At 41.2% G+C, this 22,479-nt stretch overlaps 1 protein-coding gene across 1 annotated transcript in view; it reads right to left on the bottom strand.

Moving 5' to 3' along the window:
• Positions 1 to 9,336: 9,336 nt before the first annotated feature.
• Positions 9,337 to 22,479, bottom strand: part of LOC149458562 (uncharacterized) — a 65,467-nt gene continuing 52,324 nt past the window's right edge. The window contains exons 3-4 of the mRNA XM_089682037.1: positions 19,723 to 19,813; positions 9,337 to 9,666 (exon numbers count right to left, since the gene is read on the bottom strand). Coding sequence (XP_089538163.1) covers positions 9,652 to 9,666; positions 19,723 to 19,813 — 106 coding nt within the window. The 3' untranslated portion in view covers positions 9,337 to 9,651. The remainder of the gene's footprint in view (positions 9,667 to 19,722; positions 19,814 to 22,479) is intronic.

Here is a 22,479-nt window from a genome sequence, read left to right as displayed (position 1 = left end):
TCATGTTGTGGGGGATGCTTTAATTCAGCAGGGACAGAGAAGCTGGTCAGAGTTGATGGGAAGATGGATGCAGCCAAATACAAGGCAATCTTATAATAAAACCTGTTAAGAGTCAGCAAAAGACTTGAGACAAGGGTGGAGGTTCACCTTCCAGCAGGACAACGACTCTAAACAAACAGCCAGAGCTACAATTGGAATGGTTTAGATCAGGGTCTCCAAACTTTGTAAACAAAGGGCCAGTTTACTATCCTTCAGACTTTGGGGGGCAGACTGAGGCCAGTGGGTGTAGAAATTGTCCTGGCATCAGTGGGAGTAAGCAATGCCCCATCTTTGATAGTGGGGGGAGGAATAGTGCCCCATTGTTGGTGTCAGCAGGAGGAAAAGTATCTCGTATCAGTGGGAGGAAAAGTCTTCCAAGGGCTGGCTAAAGGCAAGCAAAGGGCCGCAGTTTGGAGACCACTGGTTTAGACCAATGCATATTCATGTGTTAGAATGGCCCAGGCAAAGCCCAGACCTAAATCCATTTGAGAATCTATGGCAAGACTTGAAAATTGCTGTTCACAGACACTCTCCATCCAATCTGACACAGCTTGAGCTATTTTGCAAATAAGAATGGGCAAAAATGTCCCTTTCTAGATGTGCAAAGCTGGTAGAGACATTCCCAAAAAGACTTGCAGCTGTAATTGCAGCGAAAGGGGGTTCTACAAAGTATTGACTCCGACTACAAATGCATGCCACACTTTTTAGATATTTATTTGTAAAATAATGTAAAAACATTTATCATTTTCCTTCCACTTCACAATTCTGTGCCACTTTGTGTTGGTCTATCACATAAAATCCCAATAAAATACATTTAGGTTTTTAGTTGTAACATGACAAAATGTGGAAAATTTGAAGGGGTATGAATACTTTTTCAAGGCACTGTATACAGTATAAAAATAATGGTGCTAAATATTTTTTGTTCAAAAGACACCTGTTTGATCAGTTCGTTGAACAAAGAGCAGGCTTTCATTTATCTGTAGATTATGATTATTGAGAATTAATGAAAGATTTTTTTTGCTCATTTATTAATCTTTATTTTTTTTTATCTGCATCTGATGCTTGGTCCTGAGTCAGGAGTTGAAAGTTCATCTGAAGTCTAACTGTTGATGCGCTGTCTACTGCCTAACCTCACCAAAACTGCCCACTCCGGAGCTGGGCCAGGCATTGATATGCACCACTATGATTATACATTAAAACTGCAGAAGATATGAAAATCTCTCCGATTTATTCAGAATTTACATACAGTCAGGTCCATAAATATTGGGACATCGACACAATTCTAACATTTTTGGCTCTATACACCACCACAATGGATTTGAAATGAAACGAACAAGATGTGCTTTAACTGCAGACTGTCAGCTTTAATTTGAGGGCATTTACATCCAAATCAGGTGAACGGTGTAGGAATTACAACAGTTTGCATATGTTCCTCCCACTTGTTAAGGGACCAAAAGTAATGGGACACTTGGCTTCTCAGCTGTTCCATGGCCAGGTGTGTGTTATTCCCTCATTATCCCAATTACAATGAGCAGATAAAAGGTCCAGAGTTCATTTCAAGTGTGCTATTTGCATTTGGAATCAGTTGCTGTCAACTCTCAAGATGAGATCCAAAGAGCTGTCACTATCAGTGAAGCAAGCCATCATTAGGCTGAAAAAACAAAACAAACCCATCAGAGAGATAGCAAAAACATTAGGCGTGGCCAAAACAATTGTTTGGAACATTCTTAAAAAGAAGGAACGCACCTGTGATCTCAGCAACACCAAAAGACCCGGAAGACCACGGAAAACAACTGTGGTGGATGACCGAAGAATTCTTTCCCTGGTGAAGAAAACACCCTTCACAACAGTTGGCCAGATCAAGAACACTCTCCAGGAGGTAGGTGTATGTGTGTCAAAGTCACCAATCAAGAGAAGACTTCACCAGAGTGAATACAGAGGGTTCACCACAAGATGAAAACCATTGGTGAGACTCAAAAACAGGAAGGCCAGATTAGAGTTTGCCAAACGACATCTAAAAAAGCCTTCACAGTTCTGGAACAACATCCTATGTACAGATGAGACCGAGATCACCTTGTACCAGAGTGATGGGAAGAGAAGAGTATGGAGAAGGAAAGGAACTGCTCATGATCCTAAGCATACCACCTCATCAGTGAAGCATGGTGGTGGTAGTGTCATGGCGTGGGCATGTATGGCTGCCAATGGAACTGGTTCTCTTGTATTTATTGATGATGTGACTGCTGACAAAAGCAGCCGGATGAATTCTGAAGTGTTTCGGGAATATTATCTGCTCATATTCAGCTAAATGCTTCAGAACTCATTGGACGCTTCACAGTGCAGATGGACAATGACCCAAAGCAGACTGCAAAAGCAACCAAAGAGTTTTTTAAGGGAAAGAAGTGGAATGTTATGCAATGGCCAAGTCAATCACCTGACCTGAATCTGATTGAGCATGCATTTCACTTGCTGAAGACAAAACTGAAGGGAAAATGCCCCAAGAACAAGCAGGAACTGAAGACAGTTGCAGTAGAGGCCTGGCAGAGCATCACCAGGAATGAAACCCAGCGTCTGGTGATGTCCATGCGTTCCAGACTTCAGGCTGTAATTGACTGCAAAGGATTTGCAACCAAGTATTAAAAAGTGAAAGTTTGATTTATGATTATTATTCTGTCCCATTACTTTTGGTCGCTTAACAAGTGGGAGGCACATATGCAAACTGTTGTAATTCCTACACTGTTCACCTGATTTGGATGTTAATACCCTCAAATTAAAGCTGACAGTCTGCAGTTAAAGCACATCTTGTTCATTTCACTTCAAATCCATTGTGGTGGTGTATAGAGCCAAAAATGTTAGAATTGTGTAGATGTCCCAATATTTATGGACCTGACTGTATGTGTGTAGCATACAGGTCTTGGCTCCACATCATGTGACAAAACAGAGAAACACACTTTTGGGCCTTACACTGTGAACAAAGGAATTTCACACTCTCCAAAGCAACATATCTTCATCCACTGTACATTAAATGAAAAAAAAAAACTAGTTTATTCAATTGTCACTTACTTTTCTCATTAGAATATAATAAACATATTATTTATTTTTTACTAAATATTCATAATTATAATATATAATACAATACTTTTGTGCAATTATAGAAGTGTATAAATTGTGGTCAGCCAGTTTCAAAATACTTAAAGAGGAACTTCACCTAAAAGTGAAAGTTCTGCTTATCCACCTCCTCACCCTCTGCTGTGGCGATATTGGCTTTTTAAAAAAAACTTTTTTCTGACAGGTACCCACTCTTACTTACGTATTTCTCGCCTAGGTGAGAATTATGGAAGTTTGGCCCACCCCCAACCTCCTGGTACACGTCGTTTGTATGTGGGAACAGTCTGAAAATGCTGCGTGATATTGTGCATGCGCAGTGAGGAGTCGGCTTTGAAAGAGCAGGAAGTCCCAGCTTGCTCCCACAGCCAACATGGTGGCTCTGGGGATCCAAAGATGATGATAATGCTGGACTCCTGGACTGGTAAGTGTCTGTTTATTAAAAGTCAGCAGCTGCAGTATTTGAATCTGCTGACCATTCATTTTTTTAAACATGAGCGTAGTTCCTCTTTAACAAGTGTATTAGCATGACATTTAATTAGCAGCACCATGAATAGCTCAGCCTCATGAGAGAATGTGATTGCTACCATAATAATACTTCTCCAACCTGGCTGGAGAATGTTCCCCTGAGTGTCCAGCAGGCTGGCTATGAAGAGGGATTGGGTTATACTTTAAACGGTACTTGTCTGTTAATTCACCTGATTGATTTATTCAATATAGTTAACATAGTTTAAAACTAATTACTTAGCTAGGATGTCAGTAAAGTGTGTCTATATATATATATATATATATATATATATATAAAATAATATATATTAATATATAATATATATTAAATAAATAAATCAGGTGAATTAACAGACAAGTACCCTTTAAACAGCCCTGATCCTACGTTAGCTGATGAGTGGCATAATCTTCCTAGTCTAACATTCCTGCAGCATTTGTTATAATGAAAAGTAAAAAAAAAACTAAAGGCAATACATATTTCTAATAACTTTGGATAGAGTGGTGAGGGGTTAGAACCACTGTCAGTTTATTTTTGCTGTCTTTGTCCCTATTAGGTGGATTCACCTTTCTATTTGTCCTGATTGCCAATGTCACCAGGAATGAAGGGGAAGTTATATCCAAAGTTTTGAGTCACCACCAGAACAGGAATAGAGGAATCTTACAATATGGAAGCTTGTTCCCTTGACAACTAAGTTCCCGGTCACACCGCTGTGACTTGTCATGAAATTTGATAGCTTCAAATCGCATGACAAGCGGTCATATCGGTGCAATTTCGACTCCATCGGAGTTGCACCAGTTTTGAAAGTACTTCATGCACTAGTTTTTGTAAGTTCAGGTGCGACTTGCATAGACATCTGTGCATGAAGTCGCACAGATATCGTCCAAGTTGCACCTGAAGTCTCACTGACATCTGACTTTGAAATCGAGCGATTTCAAGTGAAGCCGCATGATTTCAAAGTTGGATTTTAGTGTCTGAAGACTAAGAGGAAATATCCTCACATTGGAGAGACATGCTCTCACCTTTTGTTGAGACTACAGAGCAAGTGAGGGGAAACCTCTTTAATAAGACAAAGATGGCAAAAATTTGACAGTAGTTTTATCCATCACCTACTCTATCTAAAATGAAAAAAGACTTGACTTTAGATACAATTTAAGATCTACAATACCACAAACTTAATCCATTTTGATATGAGGTCAGAGTTTGGATCTCAAATGTAGTCTGGTTGCTAGAATCCCTGAGAGCTAAAGGAAGCCTATAGGTACTTCAAGTTGCTCTAAATCCATCTAGAGCCAAAGTATCAGTTTAGGGAGACTTTCTATTCCAAGGCCTAGTACATGTGGGCTTCAACTTGTCTGTGTTACAAAGCCAAGTTCTGCCAAGCCAAGCTCACAAGTAAACAATAAGCCGAAGAGCAATGTGGAAGTGAACAATTACAATGGTTTCCATAAGCTTCAAGCAGCTTTCTTAAATCCAAGTTTAGAGCATTCTTTATCTTAACTGTAAGAATGTAAAAAGACTAATCATAATGGGAGCGCTGGCTTCTAGAATCTTCTGTAGGTAAGAGTGTTTTTATTTCTTCCAGGAAGATAAGCTTTTGTAAATGCTGGAATAAACTTCACTCTAGCTTACTGTGTACAAGTACTGTAGGATAAAGTTTTGTTATTTGTAACAAAAACAAAAAAGACAGCCATACTGGAGGTTTTTAGTCAATAGGCTATGTTCACAGGGAAGATAGGTACAGAAGAGCAATCAGTGGCATGCTCAGAGGGATTCAGTCAGAATGTATTGTGTATGGCTTAAGCAGCATCCAACATTCAGGTTGGCACATTGTAATGTCTGACAGTTGTGGAAGTGCTGCTCAGCTCAATGTAACCTTTCAGAGCCAGTGGTCAAGGATAATTGGAAAGTGTGCCAAGTGTTCCCTGTTTTGGTTGTGTACTTAAAACAGGATGTTACTCACCCTCCCTCCACCATCTGCAAGTCCTCATGGCAGCACCAACATCTTCTGGCTGGCTTCTGCTGGGTTCAGGATCTTTGGCCATCTTAGGGACCATTCATGCTATTACAATTTCTCCTGCGCCTGACGTTGTGCTGCAGTGCACGGCAATGGAAATCACATTATTCCATTTGGTGCTCATTCATATCAATACAATATAGTGCAGTGCAATTCTTGAAAAGATGCAGGTGCTTCTTCTGGTACAGCATAGTGAATTTGTGGCCCCACAGACTTTAATGGGACCGCATGAAAAGAACAATAAAAGTGCATGACAAATTCATGCATAGATTTTTGGTGTGTCTTTGTCAGGGTTTTGTGTTTAAAGCAGTAGCAAACCTTCAGGAAAAAAGTTCCTCCTACAAGGTAATATAATGTGATAGTATGCATCGCATACTAGCACCTTATGAAAGACTTACTTTACAACAAAGTCCTCCATTAGCGCGCTGTCACTGCTGACAGGACTTCCATCTTCATTCGGTCTCCTTTCTGGGTTTGTGGCCTCCAGCCATTTGAATGACCGAGCCATGATGACGTCACTCCTGCACATGCACGCCAGAGTCACAGCCACAACATAGAGCTCAGAGAGCATGACCAGTGATGTCACCGGCTGCAGAAACACTGAACATGTCCTATTCCTTGTACCTAGCTTTATTATATGCTTACCTGTAGGTACAAGTGACCAAGCAGAGTTTACTACTGCTTTAACAACCAGTCCTCTCTTCCTACAAAAAGATGCATGAAAACGCTTAAAAATACGCATATAAAAACACACTACAAAACGCACCAAAAAAAGACATGATTATGCAGCAGCACTAGTGTGCACCTAGGCTTAACTGACCTAGCCATAATGAAGTAACTACCACACATGTCCACAGGAGTTCATTCATCCTGGAACCCAGCAGATACCTATGCATACATGTACAGCCCAGTGTACAGTTTTAGAAGTCTGCGATGAGGAAGAATTCTTTTTTGCAGAAAAAAGAAATTATGTTTCTTCTACTATGAAAAAATCTTCCTTTTTGCCAATTTTAAGGCTCCACTGGAACATTTTTCTGTGAACAGCAGAAAAAACGCTAAATGCGTATGCAGTAGCACATTTACCTATGTTTAACGCATGGATGTTTATTTATTTCACTGGCCAGAGTACTTGCCATTGAAATTAATAAATGCCCTAGCACTAATCTCGGTTAGCGTTTAGATGCGTTTTTGCCAAGTTTAGTGGTTTTTTTTGGCCAAAACGTTCCTCTCCTGAGTGTAATTCTTCTGTATTAATGGGAGGGACAATTAACTGGCCCTACACTGTGCTGCTGTTAAACTCTGATAAAAGTCTATGTGTGCATGGACATATATGCTTTTATTGAGTTGAGTTGAGTTCAGGGGTTTTGGCAAAAAAATTCCAAAGGCTTCTGAACTCATGTTTATGAGCAGCAGTGTGCATGAGGCCTAAGCCCTGGCTCACAATGAATGCAACTTTGAAATCATGCTACTTCACTTGAAGTAGTGTGATTTCAAAGCTGCCGATCAGTGCGATTTGTACCTTCGATTTCATTGTGGATTGCAACTTAATTTAAGTCAATACAAGTCCCAATGAAATTGGAAAAAAGTTGTGCAGGACCGTGCGTAAATACATTAGATGTGACTTCAGGTGTGATTTGTAAATTGCACATCGCACCTGAAGCCGCACCGGTGTAAACCAGGGTTAAAAGTTACAACATAGTTCTGCTTTAACTTATAATAGCGATGCTTCCCATGGCCCACAAACCCCATCAGGCACTCTGTGGCTTCTTAGGTATTGTTAAGTTGCTTACTGCTTTATACATTTTTTTACAACAGGTGATCATTGTTTTAAAGGGCGTGTCCACTTCTGAAGAAGTCTTCCTGGAAGGAGTCCAGGGATACAGTGAAGACAGTGTTACTATCCTGGGACCTCAGCCTAAAGCTCAAACTGTCAGTTTTTTTTCTTCATTCATCCAGTGGGCTGAATGAAAAAAACTGACAAGCAAGGTGAATATAGGAGTCCTTCCCGCTGGGACATTGAATTCTGACTCTCTGCTGTCAGAATACACTTATCAGCGCTGAAGCCAATGGGTTGTGAGCTGCTGAGCAAACGTTTTCCACCAGTCCTGTTCAACAGCAGCCAATCTATCGGCTTCTGTCAATCCAGGAGGGCTACAGACAGATTGAAATTTGGACAGTTAAGCAGAGACTGGCTGAATTTTGATTCATGTGTTATCAGCTCAACAGGATTATGTATGGTGCAGGGTTCAATAGATTGCACAATAGCAGTGGTACACTGCCCCGTACAGCTATTTTGGTGTACACTGTACATTCTTCTTTGGAAACAGCCAACAAAAATGTATCCTTTGAAAGTTGCTTTTGCAGTTATGCTTTTTGGACTGCCTCAACTCAGAAGCCAATAGGCATACCACTGTGAGTAGATGATTTGAATTAAAAAATGGCTATTAGGAAAGTGCTTGCATTGCCCATAGCAACCTCCCAATTTCATCCTTCCAATCATCTGGTTTATTGCCGTGGCTAAAACCTTCACTGTTTCCTTAGTGTATACACCCAAGAACAAAAATATAATTTGAAAAAGAGTGTATTGCAGATTACAAGTCCTTAGATGTGTTGGCTGCATTTGTTTTATATATCACCATTCACATTTTTACCTGGTTATTCTGCTAGTAACAGGGGCGGACTGACCATTTGGAAACTCGGGCACTGCCCGAGGGCCCAGGGTCAGTAGGGGGCCCCATGAGATGCCCCATGATCCCCTATTGCCCGTGGGCCCCATGAGTTGTCAGTCCGCCACTGTCTAGTAACACACTTTCTTTCTTATGGTTCACTTGTGGTTCATTTTACGGTATCTATAGAGGATAAGTGTTGTCACCCTAGTGCAAGAAGCGAGCTTGGACTACAGAATACCTCCCCCTCTCAACAACATTGAGGGATTTGTAGTTCAAAAAGGTCAACGTGGCAGATCTAATAATACTCCTTGAGATAAGAAGGCAAATTACATAGGACACATGACAGCTATGAATTCTGCCAGGATCAGTGGGTTTGCTTTGCACTTTAAAAACTCTTGGTATATTTAACAGTCCAAAGGGGAGCAAATAAGAGAAATTCACTGTTACACTTTAAGCTTTTTACATAAAAAAAGACTGATTTTTTTATCTTTTTTTGCTATGATGGTTCCTTTGCTTGCTAAAAGACAAAAAAACAACAACAATATGTATATAGCCAATTGTCATTTTAAAGAGACCCTGTCACCAACTTAAAAACTGCAAGTAAAAGTACAGAAAATCAAGTATTTTAAATGCTTACTTGCAGTGTTTTCCTTTCCATAAATTATGTTTTAATCATTTGCAATTTGCCCTTGGAATTTCTAGGGATTCAACCAATCAAGTCAATTTCCATACTGCAGCCCACTTCCTCCTTGAACATTGTAGCCCTCTTTTGTGACCTTCAAATTACTGTCTGTGCTAGCCTAGCTCCTCCGATCTTCCACTCCCTATATAGCCTTTTATGTAGCTGTAAGTGAGGAGCAAACGGAAATACTATTGAGTGTCACTTGATTGCTGACATCACATCCAAGGCGGCACCCAGAAGTAGTCTCTTTTGGACGTCTACACAAGGTAGGCTTTTCCAGGTAAATAGCATGCATGAAATACATTAAACGCACCATAAAGCGTATAGGAAGATTGATTTTTAAATTAATGGTCTGTCAACAGGCTTCTTTAAAGCTGCTTTTACAGCAGAAGCTCTATCCAGGGAGAAGATAGACACTTCATACAGATGTCATCAAAACATAGCATAAATATATACAAATATATCTTACTTTCAATCCAATATATCTGAGTGCATTAGTGCATAGAAACATTAGGAGAAGCAGAATTATTCAAATAAATTATAAATCCCTTCCAGTAAGGTCAGCCTTTACTAGAATATTTCATTGCATAATGGAGTGTTCTCGCTGAGTGCTGGTCTGTTTACACACCATCCTTCATTAGTCCAACAGATCCTGGAAAACACACAAATGTTGTATTAGTTTAACATAGCAAAGCAGGAAAAAAAAAAAGACGTGGCATTTAGTATGTTATATAACTATTCATATTCTTTTAAAATTGTAGAGATTGGTTAGTGCATGAATAATGTGATATTTTGTGCACTATTTGTACAAGTATAAAAATATATGACAGTTACCAAAAATCTAAATTTATATCCAGTTTAACCTGATAGGAAAGGATCAGGGTGAATAGAGCATTATCGTTTAAAATAATTTATTGAACAAAATAGGTACCATACTAACAATGGACATAATAACACAGGCATGTCAAACTGAACAAGATGTATGATCCAAACAACATCTGAGTCCATACGATGGAACCCTGGATGACCAACTGGCTAACGCGTTTCGAGGACACAGCCTTGGTTCTGAGGAAGAGGTTGTGTCCTCGAAACGCGTTAGCCAGTTGGTCATCCAGCGTTCCATCGTATGGACTCAGATGTTGTTTGGATCATACACCTTGTTCAGTTTGACATGCCTGTGTTATTATGTCCATTGTGAGTATGATACCTATTTTGTTTCTTCAATAAATTATTTTAAACGATAATGCACTAGGTCGGTGCGCCCTTTTTCATTTTCTTTTTCTGTTTCTCCATTTGTATCCAGTGTATTTGGACCACCCCGGTCTGTTGAGGGCAGCAAGCAGTGCATATTTCAGAAAATTCCAGAACATTCCTATTCGGTCTACTGAGTCCTTTCCTAGCGCAGGAGTAAAGTGTTTGTTGTGTTGGATCAGGGTGAATAGACAAGAGTAAACGAACTTACAACTTATAATAAGTGGATCAAATTGCATTCCGATTCAGAGTCACTAGACCTAAACCAGATACTAAAGCTGAACTTTTCTTGCAGTGGGACTCTCCCCCCACACTGCAAGGTTTAAATGCTCATTTATGCCTAGGGTACGGCAAAAATGTCTTTTACTTACCTTATCGTTGTCCCCCCCCCCAGCAGCCTGTGTTCAACTCTGCTCCCTGATGCCCTGACTTGCAAGAGGTTCTTTGACGTCCTCTGGCCCTGCATTATACTTGATGACATCAGAGTGCCTGTGAAGACTGCATCACTTTACTGTTGTGGGGCACTCGACAGAGGGAAGGAGCCAGGACCACTGTTGGGGGCCCCAGAAGAGGAGTATCAGAGCTGCTCTGTGCAAAACCATTGCACAGAGCAGGTAAGTATGACATGTTTGTTACTTGGGAAAAATGAAAACTGAACCTTTAGAATCACTTTAAAGTGTTACTAAACCCACAACAGTAAAATCAGTCTGTACATGCAGTAAAGAATGCTTGTTATACTCACTATGGAACCTAAGGGGTTTAGCCTCTGCACTGTGTAAAAAGGCTGTTTGATCCTGTCTTCTCTGATCCTCCCCTTCTTTTACTGTCCTCCATCCAACTGCTGCTAGAACAGAGCCTTGAGGCAAGCTGCACGTGCTAAGCTTGGTGTGTATTGCTAGAGATTTTTTTTTCTTGGGAGTGTATGTGATCAGCACAGGGCCAATCAGCGCTGTCCAGACAGAGGGTCACGGGACCTTCAACCTCACTGGACAATCAAGGAAGAATAAAAACTTCTCCTACAAGCTTTAACCAGTACTCTGCTGGACACTGATAGAAGTCAAAAGACTGCTCTATTTGCTGATGAGAAAAGGTATTTAGCAGTTTATATTTACTAAAATAATTGCACTTCCATGTTGTGTGTACTGTGGGAGACCAGATATAGTGAACCCAGGTTCCGGGGAGACCAGATATAGTGAATGCAGGGTCCTGGGAGACCAGATATAGTGAATGCAGGGTCCTGGAGACCAGATATAGTGAATGCAGGGTCCGGGAGACCAGATATAGTGAGTGCAGGGTCCTGGGAGACCAGATATAGTGAATGCAGGGTCCTGGGAGACCAAATATAGTGAATGCAGGGTCCGGGAGACCAGAAATAGTGAATGCAGGGTCCTGGGAGACCAGATATATTTAATGCTGGGTCCAGGAGACCAGATATAGTGAATGCAGGGTCCGAGAGACCAGATATAGTGAATGCAGGGTCCGGGAGACCAGATATAGTGAATGCAGGGACGCAAGACCAGATATAGTTAATGCTGGGTCCGGGAGACCAGATATAGTGAATGCAGGGTCCGGGGAGACCAGATATAGTGAATGCAGGGTCCGGAAGACCAGATATAGTTAATGCTGGGTCCGGGAGACCAGATATATTGAATGCAGGGTCCTGGGTTTAATAATACTTTAAGTAGAGTGAGAAAATTAATAAGGCTATTTTCACTACCCTACCATTATCGGCGGTAAGGGAATTCACCCGTATCATCTGATAAATGTATGTGTTGGAGAGGTAGATCTGGTAGAGGCATTAGGGGAAAGGATTTTTTACTCGCTTGGCAATGCCCCCTCTTTTATATTTGTTTAATAGATGTGGAGAGTGAATAAATAATTACTAGAGGTAAAATGGTTTACTTCCTTTGCACCTATTTAGGGTAAATATATGTATAACAAAGCTGCAAAGTTACGGGTGGGGATATACCCTTTTGAAACAACAGCTGCAGGAATGTTTCTCTATACCTAAACAAACTCTCCGTCAGTATCTACAATAGCACCATGCAGTAAGCTCCCAAGGAGAAAATCACACAAATGATATAGGAAGATACATTTAACTCTCTATTCAGTTATAGAGCAGGCCTTCAGGATAGTCCCAATTGTACTAGATGTGGACCAACACCAAGAGAATTTATTAAACTTTTCTTGAGATGTCCTATATTGGTGAGATATTGAATATGTTGTTCAGCATATTAACCCCTTCAAGTCTAAGGGTAAAACAAATGTTAATGCCTAAGCACAATTTTGCAACGTGGACATGTGTTAGTACATATCATCACAACTACTTTGTGCATCCAGGTGGATTATACCTTGTTTTTTTCAGGACAATGTGGGCTTTCATTTGGTGGTAAATGGTAATGGATATCTCCAGCGTATTTTATTATCAAAGGAAAGATCTTGTTACTGCCATAGCCTACCACCAAAGAACAACCCAAAATAATTTCTCCTGCTCTAGGTGATCACAGCGATACCACATAAGTGTATATTATTTGTTGTTTGTACCTGTAATACAGCCCAAAAACAATAGTGCACATTTTGCTTTTTTTATCCTACCTAAAACACACTGACACTAACTGACACTAATTATTTTTTTTTTAAATCCTGCCCACAATATACTGACCCTGACCTTTGACTCTGACCTTGACCCAAAGCCTAACCCTGGCACTGACCTAGATCAAACCTTGATCTAGGTTTTCTTTTTTTTTAACACACGGTTGTATATCTCTTAAATCTTATATCTGCAAGTAGAGAGAGAGATACAATGTATCTTTCCTCTCTATTCACAGAGAGAGAAACACAGGGGTGGGCTTCATAGAGCCTGATCACTGCGATAGCCAATCAGAGACTTAAACAGCAAACAGGTGACTGGAAGTGGGAGTTCCAGGTCCCAACTGTTAGTAAGGGACCTGGGCCTCCCGGTGAGACTCTTTTCTCTATGCTGGGAGTGCACAGTGTGGCATGCTCCCAGCACAAAGACATACATACATACATATATGTGGCCCCACGGAAAAAAGCCTGGTCCAGTGGGGCCACATATATGTGTACGCTTGGTACCAAGGGGCTAATATTATTTTTCAAACAAATATATTCCATCTATGTCCATGACTTATTGGACATCTGTAGAAAATTAACTTAATCTGGGACTGGAGCTTAGAAGAAGATCACTAGAAAACTGATTGCACAAAGGTGGATTTCACCACACCCACCAACATAGGGGATTGAATAGCGGTAATTAATCTAGATTTGAAATAAGAGCGGTTTAATTTTCAGCATATGGAGCTTCGAGCACATTTCAAAATATTGGGGTAGAACAGCTTTAGGTAGCCAGTTTAGTATCAAATTGTCAAGACTATAAATCATGAAACCAACTCTGCAATACTAGCGTAATATTTTGTATGCAAAAAAGGTAAAAAGAAAGGAAGGTTATAACTGTATTTTTCTGGACCAGGGGCTTGGTGTAGAATAAACAGTGTAATGTTTTAAAGAAGAATTTTGGGTATTGCATTTTTTACATAGTTACATTGGTCCACCTTGAACCAATGAGAGTATACAGTATGTGATATACCTGTGGGATCCCTCTAGAAGCAGGAAACCAATGTAGCAGAGTCCACTATCATAGTGATCTCCAGTAGCTTCCAGGTCTTGTGCCAAGCGGTTGCTCTACAATGATGTGTACACAGAAGTCTGGCTAGTGTCTCAATGAATGCAAACAGTTCTCTGATTGGATGAAGTGAAGAGGTGGGGCGGTGGTACCATGTTCTCCACCTCGCCCAATCAGAGAATGCTTTGCATTCACTGAGAATATGCACAGCATTCTCTGAATGGTGCCTGGGCCCAGCGGCCAACCACCTGTGTTCACAATGTAGCAGGGCAGCTGCTCTGCACAAGGCCTGGTAGGTAGTGAAGATCACTGTAGTAGCAATGTCTTTAGTAATCCAGTCTCAATAAATCATTGTGCAAAGTCCAGATACCTATAACAGATTCAACAGATTCAATCACCTAACTCCAAGATAACTTAAATCTGACTGGTCCCTCAACTTTCCACACCATCATTCTCTTTAACTGAATACCTTCTTGTTTACTTGTCACACCATTGGGATCCAGTTTTCAAAGCATGTGAAATCACGCACGATTGTTTTGATTTGATGTTTTTACACATCTTCAGTAAATCACAAACTATGGAGCTGCGAAAAAATATTTGTTCCTAAAATAAGCACTGTGTTAATGCAATGTCCCTTTAGTGACAAAAGGTGCTATCTTTCTTAGCACTTCATACGAAAAATCAATAAAACAGGACTGCCAGCATGGAAAAACAGAGAAAACAGCATTCTTGTTTTCCCTGTATATGTTTACTAATATTGCTTTCCCCAATATGTGAAATTTTCCACATGACACAAATTACGCTTAATCTGCATGCATTCTGTTGCTTGTAAGCTCATTAAAGCCTTATATAATGTCATTTGTAATTGTTCAGACTTAGAAATTGCATTAACGAGATAAGCCATTCCACTGCTCCTACTCACATCTTACATAATGAGTGCTATGTGGCATGTTGTGCTTTTACAATAGTCATGCAATCAGTACCACTGCTATAATAAAAAAGAATTGCATTCCTAGTGTCACTTTAGATGTGCAGTTTCCAAGACGAAGATGAAACTTCCAATGCACTGTTAACCTAACAGTGACGGGAATGGCATATTGCAAGCAACAGGTTGCTTGTGATTGGTTCCAAAGTTTGGGCAGACATCTAAAGCCTCTTGCACAATGCAGCTTGAAAAAGCTCAGTACAGTGTTTTTTTTACTGATCTAAAATGCAGTCCATTGTTTACAATGTGCCTGTACATACAGGCCTATGAACAAGCGCTGCACATTGATGAGTAAAAAAAAAAAAATACAACAATCTGCATTGCCGGTCAGTAGTCTGCATCAGTACAAGCAAATACACGCATATGAATATAAATATTTTGAATATTCATAGATTTTACCTAAGGAATGTATTGTATGCGCAAAGGCACGCAAATAGGTATAACACAAATGCCTAAAGTTACGTCCAGAAATGCTGATGCTCAAACATTAGTACCATGTGCAAGAGGCGTAAGAAAGACAGTCAGCCAATTACAAGAACAGGTGAATGATTACTCTGGGAAATCCTATGAACTGTTGCCATGGTGGAAAGAAAGTGATAATAAATTCTTTCTAACTATATGCAATTATTGCTGGCTAAAGATTGGATAAGAATGGATCACTTTTTTACCCTCCCTGGCGGTATTCCCGAGTGTAGCTCGGGGTAAAGTTTCAGGTACCACAAGCGGTAACCCCGAGCTACACTCGGGCTTACCATGCGGCGCTGCTCCGTGATCCCTCGATCACTTACCTTGTCCTGCGCTCCCGCGATGTCCCTCCTGCAGTGTCCCTGGCAATGTAATCCGGCGGATGCCGGCATCTATCATCTGGGTTCAGTCCCCTGTGAGCGTCAGGACGTACAGGGGACGGAACGGCGGGAAATTTGAAAATGACTAAAAGTGACATTCACTAAAATCACATAGTAAAACATTACTGTATCAAACCATTTCACATACATTTTGTCCCGAGTGCTTTGTCCTGTGCCCTGCCTGCATTTTTACTGTTCTTATTGCCTGGAAACTGAGAAACTCCCATGGCGTCCAAAAAGCGTCCCTTTAGGTCAAAAGCAGTTTTAGACCGGCTAGAGAACAGCGATAGTAAATTAGAACCACTTGCAGAATTGAGTGATGATTCGTGGGGGAAATTCGTCATCAGACACCGAAAACGATTTTACGACTTTGCTCAGTGATGTGCAAACTTGGCGCTATATTTCAAATTTCAGTGTTTTTGGTTTGATTATATTATTGAATTACATTTATTATTATTATATTATTATTTTTATGATTATTTATTAAATTATCATTTATGATTTCGTGTTTCAAGTTTTATCATACCCGGGATGTTTACTAGACTCTTGTTTGGACAGATTTCAGTGAGTTATTCCTAAAAATTACAGGCCTACAATAAAAAAAATACATATTTCCATGCAAAAAAATGTACTGCTTTGAGCACAGAAATATGGACATAATCAGACCGCTAGGGAGGTTAAAACATTAAATCACAAACTGATTTCTGAAGCACAAACACATGATATATCATTTTTTTTTGTGTTAAACATATGTTTGGTTTAACAAATATACTAGAGAATTAGGATGTATTCTACATGTTTGACCAAATTACAGTAGTTGAATACACTATACGAAAAATCATACGCAATTCTATTGATTGTAACATTCGATCGATTTTCTAATTAGTTAGTGGGTGAACAACGATAATTTTTTTCAACTTTTTCTTTTTCGATCTTCTTTGACAGGAGTAACTGCTCCTTCTGTCAGAGAAAGCGGCTGGCTGATGCTGGAGAAAGGATTCAGCCTTCTCTTCCCTCCTGCGGGGAGCGCGAGAGAGCCCACACTGACATTGAGAACTCATCTCAGTCTCAGCAGGGGAGAGGAAGGAGGAGCTGCATTCATTACAGGAGGGAACAGCACTTGGGATCTGTGAGTACAAGAGGGAAGGGGGGTACAAATCTGATGGATGGGGACTCTGTGATGGGTACATCTGATGTCAGGTGACACTGAGATGTGGACATCTGATGTCAGGTGACACTGGGATGGGGACATCTGATGTCAGGTTACACAGGAATGGGGACATCTGATGTCTGGGGATACTGGGATGGGATCACCTGATGAATGGGGACACCTGAGGTTGGGGGACACTGGGACGGGACACTTGATGAATGGGGACACCTGAGGTTGGGGGACACTGGGATGGGACACCTGATGTATGGGGACATTGTGATAGGGACACCTGATGCTGGCTGGTTAGGGTACTAGCACATTACTTTCCCCAGGAGCCCATGAAGCTATTAAGATGGCACTGGCATCCATCCCAAATACTCTTTCCACAAAACATCCCTACAGTCACTGTCATCTGCCTGTAGGTTCTTCTTATGCATAATGTCATTTAGGACGTAGCCCATGTATCCAGTGATGGAATGTCATTGGATATCCTTATTCTGGAAACGATCATTAGAGCTGTGACAAGCCAAAATCTAAGGATACTCTCTTTATTGCTCTTGTTCGAACCAAGTTGCAGGGACAACAAGGCAATCTCATGACACATTTTCACTTGCTTAGATTGCATAAAGCAATATGCATTGAAACCTTTTTTGTCAAAACAGTTGCACTTTACTGTAACTCCAGCAGGTTTGTAGGTATGTACCCTTATGTTGCAGTCAATGCCAGTACAAGTCAGATGAAGAGGGAAATATGCGATGTAAATATGTGGGACAGCGGTGCCACATAGGTAATAGTTTAACATTTTTTCCTAAACTAACAGTCAGTGTGAGCAGTTTTTAAACATTCTTCCTTTGAGAAGACCCAGCCTAAATCCCTCTCCCGCTGCACCAAACCGCAGACTCTCCATTCAAAAAGAGTGTAGCGAACCAAAAGGGCATGACTGGTTCTTTCAGAGGTTACACATTCAAATTGCATGAAAGGACATGAATAAAATCATCACATTTAAAAATTGGACAAAATCTGTCACAATCATGTGTTGTTTGATGGTTAGTTGGCTTAAGGTGAGTTTGCAAGTTATGGTATGCAAGGAGCATTATATGTAGAAGCTAGATGTTGGGAGAGGATTCTGTTGTGAAAATGTTCCTAGGGTGCATGCCAGGAGGAAACTGCAGGTTATTAAATATAGAAGTAAGAGGACCAAGTCTCGAGGAGAGGCCATACTACCAAGTACCATTTCATGAAGGGAAGTGATAAAGAAGAAAAGGAGTCAGAGGCTGACCGAGATATATTACTATTTAATGAAAACAGAGTTCTTAAAAGTGTATTCATAGCCAAAACTAATTAAAGGCAAAACTCTTTTGTTTCGGATAGAGGGGAGATGAATTGTCTGTGTCCCAGTTAGGGAGATTCACCCTCTCTATTTGTCCTGTTTACCATTATCATTGAAAGTGAACATAAAAGAAAATCCCAAATTTTGGGTCATCCCTAGAAAAGTAATAGAGGGGAAATCTTTTTGGGGTCACTAGTTCTGGTGACTTGGGGGTCCCCAAAGAATTCCCTATATTTGCAGGGGTTTCCTCTCACTTTTTGTTTGGCAATGGGACAGGAAGTGAAGGGAAATCTCCCCAATGGGACACAGATGGCGAAACAAAAACGAATGCAGGGGTTATAACCCGCCCTTACTCTATCAAAAATGGAAAAAAAAAAAAGTTTTGGTTATAGTTCTACTTTAAGACAAACAGGATGAACTCATTCAGGTGCAATGGGTCATGCTGCCAGCTCCAATCAAGCCTAGTGTCCTAGGAGAGTGGATGTCTTCTTTCCTCTGAGAGAAACAAGACCTTTTATTTCTTTTCATGAAGATTTTTTTTTTTCTAGCAAATTACTTGCTGCAGAGACAGGGCTCATTTTGCAGCATTCCAGATCAGCTGATACTTGCCACTGCCATAGAAACTGTACCTGGACCACGTTGAGAGGGAAAAGCTGGCAGCGTTGTAATGTGTCTGAGCACTGGGTTCTGTTAAAGGGACTTGCTTAGACACCTGTGTGTATTGTGTGAGGCAGTCAAATAACTAAACTGAAATATTCACACTGTGATCTGGTACACCTAGTGATATACCGACATCCCTCATACTTAAATGCATATCAGAACATTGCTATCCGTGGGACATTTTAGTAACACTAAACAACTCCATGGGTAGCATGTTCTGATATGCTTATAACAAAACTGAAGATTTTCATATTAGACACTGATCCAGCGTTGTTTCTTCTATTTACATTTCTATCTTTCAAGATATGATTGGTCACTTTATACACAACTTAGATGTTCCTATGCCTCTTGTTTCTCTTCCATGTCCTTCTGGACTGCAAGCTTGTATGGCATGGCTCTCTCACCTAATGTATCAAGTTATTAAAATATACAATTTGCTATACAACTGTATGTACTTGTCAATGGTTATGATTTTGTGGGTTTTTTTTGTTACTATCCCTTTTTGTATTACTTACATTCTTGAATGCCACAGGGAATAATGGCACTTTACAATTCATAAATAATAATGTTGAAGGTGCACCTTAATTAGTTTCGTTACTGCTGACATTTCCTTTTTTATACCCTGCATTTTTATTTTCTTTACATAAAGAACCCAAAGACGCAGTAGGCCTCATTAGTGCAGGAAAATGTCAGCTTTCCCTTTCTGACCTGCTCTTGAAAAACAGCTGAAATCTAATTGGTTGCTTTGGGCAACACAAGCACATTTCGGCTCCGTACTCTGCTTTATGTCCATTCATAATTACAGCCTGTAAAGATATGAATAACAGTGAAACTTTTGCTGTACCTCGTCTGAATCATCCTGTAGCCTGTTGGTGGTGCTGTTGTCTAACTCTTCTTGCTGAGTCCTGAGATCAGAGTATCTGTATGTAGCATTACTGAAAAGAATATGGAAGAAATTAGCCAGATTGTCTCAAAACGACTTTCTCTACGCAAATGAATCATCGTAAAATAACACTCCAGATCATGGATTGTTTGTGCATCTTATTGTAGTAACAGTGCATTGTTCTAAATATGCAATACACTTTTCTTAATCAGAAATTATAATTGTTATAATTATATACAGAATATTGTTTTAAAAGCTCTGGTAAAAAAGAAAATAAAAAAAAACAGGTTCCCCACCTACATAATCTGTGTGTGTTGTGTTCCTAAGGTCTCAGATGCAACTTGAGTCGCACAGAAACTCATGACAAGGGAAATCACATTGTTTTCAATGGTGTCCATACACATCAAAGCAACTCAGCGTGAAGTTATTTTGGAAAAGGTTGCTGCATTACTTTGGGGCAATTCCAGTGTGATTTTGGCCCCATAGAATATGCAAACCTTATCAAAGTTGCATCCAAGTAGCACTACATAATCATACTGAAAGTCAGATCAAAATCCTATTACAGAAGTGTGAACCTAGCCTAAAGCCTCTAAACCCCAGAACAACGTAGATGAATCCACTGTCACGTGAGCCCCAATCAGTGTGGTAGTGGCAAATGCTGATCGAAACTTTCACTCTGTGCTCATCTGACTGGTCTTGTGTCCTCTCCTCATTGTAATATCATGCTTGAAGGTATCAAGAGCCTGTGTGGACTTTAGTGAGGACCCATTAGTGGATTCTTCCAGCTGACAACGGTCAGCTTCCATACCACCAGAAAGTGACAAGAGCACTGCAGACTGGACCCTCGCACACCACAGACCAGAAGGAAAAATACTCAGTTAGTTACATAACCTAAGTTTTCAGTAATTAGGGCCTCCAGGTATAATTTTTAAAAGTAAATATATTCTCCCTGGAGATGAGATTTACATTATTTTACGTTATATAATTGACAATTGAGAGATATATATATATATATATATACATACACACGCACACACTATATTGCCAAAAGTATTGGCCGGCCTGCCTTTACACGCAAATTTATTTATTTATTTATCGAGTTTATATAGCGCCAAAGGGTTTGCTCAGCGCTGTACAATAGAGGGGGGGACAATACATGAAACAGAACAGTAACATCAAACAGTACACAAGGGGTAAGAGGGCCCTACTCTTTCGAGCTTACAATCTAGGAGGGAGGGGGTAGAGGCACAGGAGGAAACGGCTGTGGGGGATGGAGTGGTAGGAGGAGGGAAGGGCAGCGGCTGTTAGGTGAGGGTGGGGTAGGCTTCCCTGAAGAGGTGGGTTTTCAGGGAGCGCCTGAAGGTGAGGAGGGAAGGTGACAGTCTGATGGATTGGGGTAGTGAGTTCCAGAGGATGGGGGAGGACCTGGAGAAGTCTTGCAGTCGTGCGTGGGAGGAGGAGACCAGGGAGCAAGATAGAAGGAGGTCCTGTGAAGAGCGAAGGGTATGGGTAGGGTGGTACCTGGGAATCAGGTCAGAGAGGTAGTTAGGGGCAGTGTTGTGAATGGCCTTATTGGTCAGGGTGAGCAATTTGAATTTAATGCGTTGGGCAATGGGGAGCCAGTGGAGGGAGAGGCAGAGGGGGGTGGCAGAGGTGGAGCGACTGGTGAGGTGGATGAGTCTGGCAGCTGAGTTCAGGATGGTCTGAAGCGGGGAGAGTTTGCACTGGGGTAGGCCGGTGAGGAGGGAGTTGCAGTAGTCAAGGCGTGAGATAATCAGGGAGTGTACGAGTAGTTTAGTGGTGTCTGGGGTAAGGAAGGAGCGTATCTTGGCGATGTTCCGGAGGTGGAGCCTGCATGTGTTTGTAAGTGATTTGATATGAGGTTGAAAGGAAAGGTTTGAGTCCAGAATGACGCCAAGGGCCTTGGCTTGCTGGGCGGGATTGATGGTGGTGTTGTTGGTAGTGATGGAAAGGATGGGGGGGGGCGCGGGCTGGGGGGAAGACGAGAAGCTCGGTTTTGGAGAGGTTGAGCTTGAGGAAATGGAGCGACATCCAGTCGGAGATGTCGTTTAGGAGGTGAGTGATGCGGGCGGAGAATGTGGGGGTGAGGTGAGGGGTGGATAGGTAGATTTGAGTATCATCAGCGTAGAGGTGGTAATTGAAGCCGTGGGAGTGTATGAGTTTGCCAAGGGAGGAGGTGTAGATGGAGAAGAGAAGGGGTCCAAGGACAGAGCCCTGGGGGACCCCAACAGAGAGGGGGAGGGAAGAGGAGGTGGGCATCGTTGTAGGAAACGCTGAAGGAGCGTTGGGATAGATAGGATGAGAACCAAGAGAGAGCGGTGTCTCTGATGCCAAGGGAGAGTAGTTTATTAAGGAGGAGGGGGTGGTCGACTGTGTCAAAGGCCGCGGAGAGGTCTAGGAGGAGGAGGACAGAGTAGTCGCCTTTGGCTTTGGCGGTTAGTAGATCGTTGGTGATTTTGAGGAGGGCAGTTTCGGTGGAGTGTAGTGAACTTTAATGGCATCCCAGTCTTAGTCCATACAGTTCAATATTGAGTTGGCCCGCCCTTTGCAGCTATAACAGCTTCAACTCTTCTGGGAAGGCCGTCCACAAGGTTTAGGACTCTGTGCAGGCCAGTCAAGTTACTCCACCCTAAACTCACTCATCCATGTCTTTATGGACCTTGTTTTATGCACTGGTGTGCAGTCATGTTGGAGCAA

The sequence above is a fragment of the Staurois parvus genome, unplaced genomic scaffold (assembly GCF_062004578.1).
Source record: "Staurois parvus isolate SC_StPar_1 unplaced genomic scaffold, SC_StPar_1.0 ptg000283l, whole genome shotgun sequence".
NCBI lineage: Eukaryota > Metazoa > Chordata > Amphibia > Anura > Ranidae > Staurois > Staurois parvus.
This window is presented reverse-complemented; position numbering and strand designations above follow the sequence as displayed.